The sequence below is a fragment of the Cynara cardunculus genome (genome assembly GCF_001531365.2).
Source record: "Cynara cardunculus var. scolymus isolate 2C chromosome LG 2, CcrdV1, whole genome shotgun sequence".
NCBI lineage: Eukaryota > Viridiplantae > Streptophyta > Magnoliopsida > Asterales > Asteraceae > Cynara > Cynara cardunculus.
The window spans coordinates 6,056,204-6,069,091 of NC_037529.1; the positions used below are offsets into that span (position 1 = coordinate 6,056,204).

The window sequence follows — 12,888 nt, forward strand, 5'->3', positions numbered from 1 at the left end:
TTGGTAATTGTGTACACTGAAATTAGGGCTCTTAATGATTAAGGGAAATCCATGATACAAAATCATTCAGAGGATTTTGAAACCATTAAGAGGCAGACTTTTTTTTTTGCCAAACAAGATTCATCTCTTAACGATTCAGAGTTACCTCTTAATGAAACTATTAAGAGGTAAACAAACAACCCCTAACTGCAGATAAACATAATCAAATACAAGATAAACATCTCATTTTAAATATAAAAAATCTAAAATATAATTAAGATAATCATTGAGTTCTAACAGAATACTTAATTATTATTTATAAAATGTTATATTATCAAATCAAAAATAAATTATTTCGTTATTAAACTTAAATTAAATTATAATAAAATAAATAAATTAAAGAAATTACATAAAAAATAAGAACTTTTAAATAGTTGATTTGATATTAACATTGATATATATATTTTTTAATTTTTATGATATCTTCAAATTTAAATTTTATTCAAAAATAAAATTATTATTGCTTTTTAAAAAACATATAATATCGTATTATAACATCGACAGAGACAAGTAATAAAATAGAACATTAAAATCGAGATGTGTCTCGCTGCATTGCGCGAATACTCTTCTAGTATTATACTCATCCACATTCTACTTGTAAACTTAAATTTTAAGTAATATACATCAATAAATAGTACTTTATACATAAAAAATTATTTTTAAATTTTTTTGTTAAATACTTTATAAAAAAATCCAACATTGAATCTTATTTTATAAAACCAATTTAAAAAATGGGCCAAGTTTTTTTGTTTATTTTAGTGATTGTGGTCTCAAAAAAAGCTGCAAAGTAGAAACTTTAGCAAACAATAGTTGTAATTGTAACAATGGAGGGAGTAAAATATAATTTGGTGTAATCTTGGAACCCTTATCCCCAAAATTACGTCAAAATTAAATAACATCAAGATTCTGTATCAGCTGAATTTGCCTCTCGTCTTCCTCAATCCAGTTTATCCTCACCAATCGAGAGAGAGAGAGAGAGGTTTGTCGAATTCTTGTCAGGTATTTCTTGCCACAAATACGTCTCGATCGTGCTGCCCAAGAACTCGAATCCCGCTTAATCTAAAAGGTCTCGATCTCATCTACTCTTCTACTTCTTGTTTTACCAGATTAATACCCTAATTTGATTCCTTTTCTTTTGAGTCTTTTGTTTGTTTTCTTCTTTATTACAAAAGTTCGTAATTTTGACTGCAAAAGCTCATTAGGGCTTTCCCCTCTTTTGACAGGAATCATTTAGGGTTTCGATCTGGATATGATTCCATTTTTATAACAAGTAACGGTTTTAGTGTTTAAAACTAAAATTGAAAATCAGGGTTTTATAGGTCATTGCAATCGATTTATGTTCTTGGTTGTGTTTATTGGACGATATATGAATTCTGTTTCGCTTTTTGTATCAGCTTGTCACGAGAAACTGGGATTTGTGTGTTGAATTTGATTAATGAAGTGAACAGTTGTGGTTTTCATTCGATTGACCTGAAACTTTTTGTGGGATTGATTGTTTGTTTGCAATGGGAGACGAGACACCACAAACTGTAATGAATCTTGACCTGAATTTGGGACCTGTTGTTCATCCTTCGCCGGAAAACGATCCCAGAACTTTGAACTTGGAAGATTGGTTAGATGGGCCTGTAAGGGAAGCAATCGGTGGTCATCGGAGTATAGCTAGGCAACGGTGGCGGTCAATATGGCGGCCGGTTCTTTTCCCATTGGAAACCAGAACCATGGCTCTTGAGTTAATGGGTGGAAGCGGTTCGGAAACTGGTGAGGGAAGCATGGCGGCAGATGGAAGACCGCCGGAGGTGGCTAAAATGTGCGATAATGGTAACGGGTATCAAGAAAACGATGTGGTGGGAGAGAAAGAAGACGTTGCAAAGAGTAACGGCAATGAAGGCGGGTTTTTCGATTGTAACATCTGCTTAGATATGGCAAGAGAACCTGTTGTAACTTGTTGTGGACACTTGTTCTGTTGGCCGTGTCTTTATCAGTGGCTTCATATTCATTCTGAAGCAAAAGAATGTCCGATTTGCAAAGGAGAGATGACTACAAGATCCGTAACTCCAATCTACGGCCGTGGCAACCCGACACGTGTCATTGAGGAAGATTCGAGTCTCAAAATCCCTCATCGGCCTCAAGCAAAAAGATACGAGAGCTGGAGGCAAACGATTCAAAGAAACGCATTTACCATGCCAATGGAGGAAATGATCCGTAGGCTTGGTAGTCGATTTGATTTAACTCGAGATTTGGTTCAGGGTCATCCTCTTCTTCCTGAAGATCCAAGATTAATTTCAGAACGAAACAACTCTTTACTAAATCGATATTTGAGTTCTAGAGGATTTCGAACGGATCAAAATCCAACAAACTCTGAGGGAGAGGAAAGCCATCGATTGTTATCTAGTAGATCAAACCGATCTACTGTAATCTCTAACTTGACATCTGCTTTAACTTCTGTTGAAAGATTGGTTCAGCCATTTCATGGCCATCAAGAACAAACCCCATCAGTGGAGGATAGAGATTCTGTTTCAAGTATTGCTGCCATTATACAGTCGGAGAGCCAGACGGTAGATACTGCAGTCGAAATCGATTCGAGGGTATCTGTATCGACTTCCACCTCCAGAAGAACCGAATCCTCGAGGGTTTCAGATGTTGACAGTGGAGATTCTCGTGCACCTAGAAGGCGTCGTTTGCACTGAAAATGAACCCTGCGTTCTTGTACATGGAAGTGGCATTCTTATGTTAAACGCGGGGCTACTTTCTGTACATAAGTTCTTTAGCTTTACTTGATATAAATCTTTCTTGTGCTGAATAATGTCTGATCTTTTATGAGGAAATTGCTTATTGATTCTGATTGTCAATTCATGTGTGTGCTTAAACTAGGTGGAAGATGAGTCTTTTCTACTGTTCATCATTCTTTAGACTTTGCTTTTCAGTTTCTTTTCTGCTTATCTTGTTTCCATGAAAACTGTTACAGCTAAAGAAATTGTTTGACTATCATATCATGAATCTTGACTTGATTTATAATATGGATATCCATTTAGTAAAGTAGGGTTGGGTGGGGAAACCATAAGAAAATGACCGAGAGAAACATAATTATCACTCTTTTTTTTCTGGTATGTATACGTGCGTAAAAATAATTGAAAATGTTTCTTAGTTTTTATACACGTGTGTATTTTATGTGTATGTGCATATCAAAAAAATTACTTTTATATATGTATATACCGTACATATGAATGGTAATCAGGGTGGTTCTACGTTTTCTGTTTTTTTACGATACTTAGAGGGTGTTTGGGATTGCTTATTTTAAATGCTTATTTTCTTATTCCAGTGTGGTAATGGTAATAAGTTGTTTTTAGTATTTGGATTGGGCAAAAGAAAAAAATGCTTATACTGGTAATAAAGAGTTTTTAATAAGTCATTCTCTTCTAACTTGTTAGAAACAACTTATTAGCATTGCAAACCAAGTTACAGTTTTACTCTTTTATAACCCTAAAACTAAACTTCTCACAGATATACCTCCTTCCCCAACGAATCACTACTCCCAGTCACAAACCCACCTCCATGAAACTGCACAATCACTGGCAATTTACGCAAATTATCATGCAAAATCGGCGCATAACCATCATAAACCCCATCCCCGTGTTTCAAACCCCGGGAGTCGGCAAGGACGGAATCAGGGAGTAAGATCCGGAGAGAAAGAGACGTTAAAGGATCAATATGGATAACTTTGGTAGCAACACCGCCTTGGGAGAAACTAGGGTTAGCTGGAACAACAAAATTCATCAGGGCGTGATACGACACTGAAATGATTGGGGCTTTTGGTGTGGGTTTCAGTGAGGGTTTGTAACTGATGCTTCAAGATGAATTTATGAAGACGACTGTAGAATAATACAGATACAAAGGGCATTTTGATGAAGAAGAAGATTATACATTTTGATGAATCATGGTCTTCTTCTTCATTTTGAAGAGGAGGACGGAGGCGTGTCATTTTAGTCGGTTTACATGTATAAGCAAATTTTGTCAAACATTAACAAACATTTTATTAACTTATTATGTTTTAGTATTGCCATAAGCTAATCAGGGCTGTCGGGGCGGGCGGGCCGGGCGTACATCCAGGGCCAATAAAGATTAGGGCCCAAATTTTTTAATATATATAATAGTAGTTCAAAAAAATTAGTAAATAAAAGACACATAAAAAATTAGTATCTAATATGACAAGAAAATATTTATGTACTACATTAACTATTAAAGACCAAACATGTATGAATTAAATATATTAGAGAAAAAAATACATAAAAATGTTAATATGTCGTTCATTATATAATATTATTTAATATTTTTCTAAGTTTTTTTAATCTAAAACCGACGTCTAAAACTACTTGCTTCGAAAACTTTGATGTATTTTCCATAATTTATCTCCCATCGACTCTTTTGATTGTTCCATTCTCGCATGAATTCTATTTTTATATTAAAATATGAGTTTTTTAATTTATATAATCGATGATTCCAAAAAAATTTGTCTTAACCCTAACTCTATGTTCTTGAGTCTTCTTTTACGTAGGAAAGAGAGGAAAGTAATGGGGAAGAAAAATATTTTGTTATCGAGATTTTTTTTTGAGAAAGGAAAAGAAAATGAAAGGAAAAAAATTATATCAAAATTTATTTTTATTTTATTATTTTTCCTTCCTCTCTTCTCTGTTAAAAACACAAATAAAAAACTTTATTTTTCTTTTCTTTTCTCGTTCTTTCTTTCTTTCCCAAATTCGAAAACATAATATAAAAGTTTAAAATGGTGTCAATCTTCTCAAATTCGAAAACATAATATAAAAGTTTAAAATGGTGTTAAAAAATATTAACATGAGATGACAAACCAACCTATTTACAATGATTTACATAGTGTTATTCAGAAATCAGAAAAATCGACCTTATGACTCCAAATGATATCATTCTATGTACCAAAAGTATATCATAAGATGTTTTTGATGATGAAACAAATTACTTATACTACATAAAAATGTTCTTAGATAATATTAATTTAGAAATGAGTATTTATTGATTCTGCGTCCATGAATACTCAGAAAAACGGTTTTATATGAATTCAATGTTATTTCTGATGATAAAAACAATATATTGCAAAAATATTGTACTTATCAAGGGCCCCTTTTTACATGTCCAGGGCCTAAAAAATGTCAGAAACGGACCTGAAGCTAATTTAAACATTTTTTATAAAGCTCCAGTTTAACACTACATGAGTTGATACTCACTTTTATAAAAAAAAAACATAAGTTGTTTTAAATAAGCAATCTCAAACACCCCTTTAGAGTCTAGTAAAAAAGTTGCTTTTATGGGAAGACTTGTATTTAGAGTTTTCATTTAAAATGTATAAGATATGAGTATTATCAAGTTCAAATAACAACATTAAAAATATGCAAGAAAGTAAGAAGAGAAGGTATATATATATATATATATATATATATATATATATATATATATATATATATATATATACTATAAAACATTTGACAAAAATTTAAAAAAACCATTTTTTACGCATGAAGTACTGCTTATTTATACATATTACTTAAAATTCAATACTACAAGTAAATTGTGTATAAGTACAACTTAATTAAGTTTCATGTTTGAATTCATGTAACTAATTGCAGGTAAACATAATCCAAAAGATAAACATCTCATTTTAAATATAAAAAATAAAAAATATAATTAAAATAATTATTGAGTTATCTAATTATTATCTTTATAAAAAAATTATATTATTAAACCAAAAATAAAAAAAAATACACAAAAAAAAGAAATTTTAAATAGTTATTGGTACTAATATAAATAATTTTTTTTCTAATTTTTATGATATCTTCAAATTTATATTTCATTCAAAAATAATAACATTATTGTTTTTTCAAAACCACATAAAACCATGTTATAATATCGAGTGAGACAAAAAAATAAAAATAAAATGAACATTAAATTCGAGATGAATCTCGTTGCATATATATAGAGAGAGAGGTGGTTTATTATACAACCATTGCAATCTAATCTCAACCGTCTATCTAGTCTAACGAATATTTGGTTTCATAAATATATCGATTGTTTCCTAATATAAAACTTTGATCATAATTTATAAATTTTAATTATCTTTCATAAATATTCAAATCATAATAAATAAACACTCGTCATTCTTATAAATATCTCAATTGATTGAGTTACATTGGTTCTACAAATGCGATATGATGCATTTGAAACGTGCTCTCTATGTATATATGAATTATTGAAAAAAATTTGTAAAAAGAAATTTATTTTAAGATTATATGTGAACCAAATGTAATATGTTAGTCATAAAATTTATGTATATATTTTTTAGACCGTCCATTTGTGAGAAAGAAAACTAATCACAACGTTACCACAAGCAAACACAATTAGATGGGGATTTCTTTCGTGTTGAAAGAATCGATTTTCGTTCTACAAAATGTGATTGTAACAACCAGAAACTCAAAATAGACAATTCACAACCTTTGCCCAAACCGACAAGTAAATAAGTCTACAATACGACATGATCTCAACAGTTGCATCGGAAATAAAGTAACACTGCTAAGATTTATTATATAACTAAAAGTAAATTCTAGGCGACTATCTAACTAGAAGAAAGTGCCTTCACTTTACACCTCTAGCTCACACCTTTCACTTGCCCTTGCTAGAGCTCTCAATGTGGTACTTTCCTGAAAATGATATCAGTTTTATAAAAGAAATGATTAGACAAATGTCTAGTGAATTACCTCCAACACTTGAATATATGATGACACGTTTCATTATAGAACAGTAAATAAAAACAACAACGCACACACCCCAAAATGTAATACAACAGTACTCGTAGCAACGGTTGAACACATTTTAGTTACACTTGTGACCAATTGTATTGCTACTAATCCCCCTAAGGTGATGGCTCAAGATATCGCTCAAAAACACCCCTCAAGTAAAAAAGTAAAAATTATGTGTTTGTATTCATCCCCCTTCTACAAACTGTTACCTTTAAAACTCTTGTAAATCCGTTTTGGACCAACACTTATACACCAAAAGGTATGAAAATCATCATCACTAACTCAAAGATCAGACCAAAATCCTAAAACAAGTATTTTTCTCAAATCCAAGTCAAACCAATAGACTCTTCAACTTGTTGGACTAATCCAAATATCATAACCCAAAATGTATTTAAAGAGTTTAAAAAATCTTATGACCCAAAACGTATTTAAAGAGTTTAATGAATCTCATGACCCAAAATACTACAATATCTAACAAAACTCAATCATATGCATTTTTTGAATGATTTATAAAATCACATACTAAAAGTGCATTAACTTCAAATAATCCTCATAAGAGGAATAAATCATCAAAATTCTCATATTTTATGATTTATTTATCAAAATATCCAAAAACTCCAGATATATGCATTTCTCTAGATTTTATAGAGCCAAATATGCAAAAGATGCAATTTCATTAAGTAATCAACCACATTTGATAACTCTTAAAAGAAAACACTTTAAGACTCCAAAATACACATTTTTGGCATGTAAAAAGTTTTTACATAACAACTTGAAACTCACTTTGCTAAGTTAGATTAAACCTAGATTCAAACCCAAATCCTAAACTTCCAAAAATAGAGATTTCACCATCTTCAAGTCATCCCCAACAAAGATCTATGATTTCCAAACCACTCACTTCCTCAAGTCTAGAAATGAACCATAAATGAGCATAATTTTAGATCTACAAAGATTTTAATACTAGAGCTTAAAATATTCCAAAAACTTACCATTTCAAGAACTTGAGATCCACCAAACAAAATTCTTCTATAGAATCCTTCCAAATTCTCAATCCACCTTCCAAACACAAACCTTTGAAGCAAACAAGTTAGATCCCGTCCAAAATCTTCCAAAAATGTCGCCAAAATTTCCCAAAATCGCTAAGAGGAGGATAAAAATGAAGTGGGTAAGAGATAGTGAGCAAACCTTAGCCAAAAGAGGCTTAAAACCTTCCAGGAGCTTCTGGCGGCTTTGGAAGCGACTTAGGTCGCTTGGAAAGTCGTCCGAACATAAAAATTAGCACTTCATAGCCTCAGACAGCTTGTGAAGCGACTTAAGTCGCGTGGCAACCATCTTGACATTCTTCTTTGTTTTTGAAGCTGTTTTGCGACTTCTCATGTGACCAAACTTGCATGGGAGGTCTCTTAATGCTCCGAATGGCTTTTGATGCAACTTTTTTTTCATCCCAAGTTAACCACGACCCTTGATTTAAATGCCACAAACATTACATAATGGTTGGTTGGACACCAAATGCCTTGCTACCATAAATCTAGACCCTAAATTAATCACAAAAACATGGGTGCTACATATACATATAATTTGAAAAAGTTTCGAGACAAAAAAAAAACAAATTTTTGATATGCCTGAAAAACCGGTTTTGGAATTTACTCTTTTATTGAAAAGTAACTCTTACAAAAAAGAGTATTCACATTTGAAATGTTCGAACAATAACCTCATTCTACCATTAATTTAAGTAAAAAATCTACAACAGAAAGTTTTCATATTAAAAAAAATAAACTACGTTACAAAATTAAAGTGGTAGTTTTATACTTCCATCAGTTGAAATGGAGCAAATGAATATTTAATGTCTGATAATTTATTAATTAACTTTGTTTAAAATTAATATCTAAAAATAAGGTAAAAAGGCAAAAATATGATGTTAGAAAATGATTAATGTATGTACTATGTACTAGTCCATTGGGCCTAAATTGAGCCATGTAACATGGGCTCATAGAATTATGGACTCGGAGTTTAGAGTTTAGACTAGCTGATAATTTGATTGATAAATAATTACTCATATTTAATAAAAACATGTTGAAAAACAAATTTAACAATAAAAAATTTAATAAGATGGTAATCATGATGAATTGTGTGAAATAAATAAAATTAATAAATTTACAGTAACACTTTGTTTTTCACTCTCATCAAAAGAAGTCCTCAATCATAAAATTTAACAATTCTAACTACAAGGATGGTGCTTGATTGGTTTGAAATTGGCTCCAAATGTCAAAAGTACCAGAAGGTTTCACGTTCAAATCTAAGAAGGAATAAAATTGTGGCCACGGATGTTCAAATGCGGTGACTCCGGGCTATCTACAAAACAGGTAGTCGTCCTGATATTAGTCGGCTTGCATAGCGAGTTGAATATCCAGGTTAATCAAAAAAAAATTAATAATTCTTAGATTTTATTAGATTAAAGTAATATCACATATTTTGTCCAATTGTCAGAACATACATTAGTTTATATATACATCTTTACATCCAAATGTAAAGATTTCTTCTTATGTTTTTTATCTTAATTTTCATTGTCATCAAAATCCAACCTTATAAATACATACATAATTTTTTTTGACTAAGATAAAAAAAATAAGATATGTATTTCAACAAAACAATTAAGAATCATTGTTGGGGAGGAATTTTGAAGTATGAAAGCTCCAAATGTCTACACTTTAGAGGTCAAACACTTGAAAATATATAACCTTAATTTTTTTTCAAAGATCCAAGAATGCCTTGGAACCATTCTAGTCGGCTGCAATTAACAAGAAAATGACGCATTTTTTTTTAATTCCGAAAAATTCATTACATGTATGTTTTAAATTGTTAATGAAATAAGGTCGAGTTTATAAGACGTTAATATTATCTAAAAGTTTGTTTGTTAGCAGTTTAAAGAGTTTAATAAGGGGCTGTTTACCAAATTTTCTATTAAGTCCTATATGGATAAATTTGTCTGTCTGGATAAATTTGGCTGTCTGGATAAATTTAGGTTGTTGTTTACTTTTCTATCTGAATCAACAGTCTGAATAACAGAAATGACCAATTTACCCCTGAGGATTAACTATGGGATGTTTAGTATACTGTTGTTCATTTTTTAAGGATTAACTATGGGTTGCAAGTTATGTGCAGCTAATGTTGGACTTGAATTCATGATAGGCAAAATCGAGCAGAAATATCGAGCATATACTACCAAAATCGAGCAGCAAATATTAACAACAATGGAGGGCCTGTCGAGCAGAAATATCGAGCATATACTACCAAAAACGAGCAGCAAATATTRACAACAATGGAGGGCCTGTCGAGCAGAAATATCGAGCATATACTACCAAAATCGAGCAACAAATAAAGCAAATATTAAAAACAATCGATGCATCAAACAAACCCAAAAATATCGAGAATATACTAGCAAAATCGAGCAGCAAATCAGAAGAAAAAATGAGCAGCAAATCAAAAGCAATCGAGCAGCAAATCAGAAGCAATATCGAGCAAAATCAACAGATAAAATCGAGTATAATCGAGCAGTAAATTGAGCAAATTCGAGCAGCAAATTCGAGCATAATCTATAGATAAGGAGAAGAGAGCCTTGATTTGAGGAGAAACTATTTCGGCCGATTAGGGTTCTTGGAGGAGAAGATTGGAGGAGAAGGAGCGACTATTGGAGGAGAAAAGAGAGGCGTGGGTTTTGTTGAAGGGTAGACAGGTCTTTTTTTTGGCTTAATGTGGACAAGTCATGGTACCTTGCTGCGCGAATAAGCCCATGTCTGGGCGAATAAGCCCGAAGTAAACACCCTAAAATGGCTGTGCGAATAAGCCCATTTATCCGGTAAGCTCATTAAGCCACAAGACTCACAATTTATTCAATCAACTATATATGATTGTTTGATAGTGACTTAATGATATAGAAAATGGTTTACGCAGTAAAGATTCTAGTGGAGCTTTATGCATGAATCGATTCTTTTTTCTTCCAAATAGACCCTGCCAATGAGAAAAGACGCTCCTTTCATCTGTGGAAAACTCCTCTCAAACACAAATCTTTCCAATCTATAGAAATGGATTAATCAACACAAACAAATTTATCAATACATGAATTAATAGAAAACCAACCAAATAGGTCCTAAGTGTATTAATAGACTATTTTATAGGACTTAAAGTCTGTATAACCAAACAATAAAACTTTCTATCTAAAAGTGTTGTAATAAGTTAATAAGATGTTTTAAAATAAAGAGTTGTAGTAGTTGCTCTGTAGGATACTTTTGAGAATTGTCCTAGAAATACATATTTCTATACGACACTTTTTCTGTAAAACATTTTTTTTAAAATAATATTTTATAAAATAATTAATACGACATTTAATTAGAAAAATGTTGATAAAACCCTCTTACGGCACTAAAAAACATCTTGTAAACTTATTACAACACTCTTAAATATGATGATTTATCCTTTGGTCATATAAACCAATTTATTGGCACACTTAGAGGTTGTTTGGTTGATTTTCCATTAAACCTTATATGGATAAAGTTGTTTATGTGGATTAATATGTCTATGTAGATCGAGAATATTTTTGTTTGAAAGAGTTTTTTTTCATAGATAAAAGGATGTGTTTTTTAAATGGAAGGGGCAATTTTGAAAGAAAAAAACTTGATTTTTTTGTATAAAGCTCCTTTAGAAGCTTACTGAACAAGCGTACCAAACAATCATGTATTTTAACATCCAGACCAACCTTGTCAGATTTTTTTCACTTTGTCCACACATCTAGACTCACGGTTTTAAAACGAGTCTGGTAGAAGGGATATCAATCCTTTTACAAGGTAACATTTGTTCCTCTCTCCCATCAATGTGGGATTTCACGGTCCACCCTCCTTGGGATACCAACGTCCTCGCTTGCAAACCAGTCCAGTTTCGGCCTCCGATACTATCTGTAACATTACAGATCAACTTTACCAAATTTTGTCTGCTTTGTTCATACACTTAGTTTTACGGTTTTAAAATACGTCTGGTAGTGAAGATAATAAACCTCTTATAATGCCACATTTATTCCCCTCCTTAATCTATACAAAACCTTGTATATAAAATTAACCCATCGAGTCATATTAAACTCATTCGAAAAAGTCGAAGATAATACTAATGAATACGAACTATTAGCTAAAAGCATATTCTTTAAATAATGCTTAAAAAAGCGTTAAATTGTTTATTAATAGAAAAACTAATTAATTTGCAATATATAAAACTTTAAACGAAAAACTAATTAATTTGCAATATATAAAACTTTAAACGTATTCATTTATGGATATGAATTGATTTGAATATGAAAGGCTTAAATGTGGTGTCAATTTTAAAATTTTGTGGTGATGGTTTCGTGGGGGATGCATATAGGCCTTCCACCGGATCACCGACGCTGCTTCTTAACCATCTTTTTTAAGTATAATATTCAGATTTTTAAATCTCAAAAATACTATATAAAAATCATTATTTTATTTTAAATAAGAATAAGATAAATCAACGGTAAACACAATAAAATAAAAAGGTCAAAAGAAATAATATTTTGGAAGAAAAAAAGATGATTTAGTTTTTATATTTTAAATATTTATAGTGGTATTATTGAATGTGAAATCATACGCTAATAAACGATGTCGTTTTTAATAATTATTTTGCGATATATAATGCATATTACATTAAAGAGCAAAACATAAATGTGATAATAACATTTGGAGGAAAACTTTAAATAAATTAAAAATCAGTCAAACTTCACATGTGAAGCAAGAAACCCTTTTCAAAGTTATATTCCTTTCACAAATGGCCGATTAACGACAATATTATAATTAAAAATATTAATTAGAGATATACGACTCAGAATTTATATATTACATGTCTTTAGTTTTAATATTAAATATATTAATCAATTAAAATGCATTTTAATAAAGATAAAGACCAGATGATTCTGATTCAACAACATATATATTAATTTAAATAAATAAATAATAAATAAGCATCTATT

General features: G+C 31.0%; 1 protein-coding gene across 2 annotated transcripts; it reads left to right on the top strand.

Moving 5' to 3' along the window:
- The first annotated feature begins 965 nt into the window (after positions 1 to 965).
- On the top strand, positions 966 to 2,909 carry LOC112504354. Of its 2 annotated transcripts, none has more exons than XM_025108288.1 (2): positions 966 to 1,105; positions 1,434 to 2,909. In XM_025108288.1, exon 2 carries the CDS (start codon positions 1,545 to 1,547, stop codon positions 2,724 to 2,726), a length of 1,182 nt encoding a protein of 393 aa, XP_024964056.1. In that variant the 5' UTR covers positions 966 to 1,105; positions 1,434 to 1,544; the 3' UTR covers positions 2,727 to 2,909. The 2 variants fall into 2 exon arrangements, with proteins under 2 accessions (XP_024964056.1, XP_024964063.1); XM_025108295.1 differs by having other exon boundaries at positions 982 to 1,105; positions 1,263 to 2,909.
- Positions 2,910 to 12,888: the final 9,979 nt, after the last annotated feature.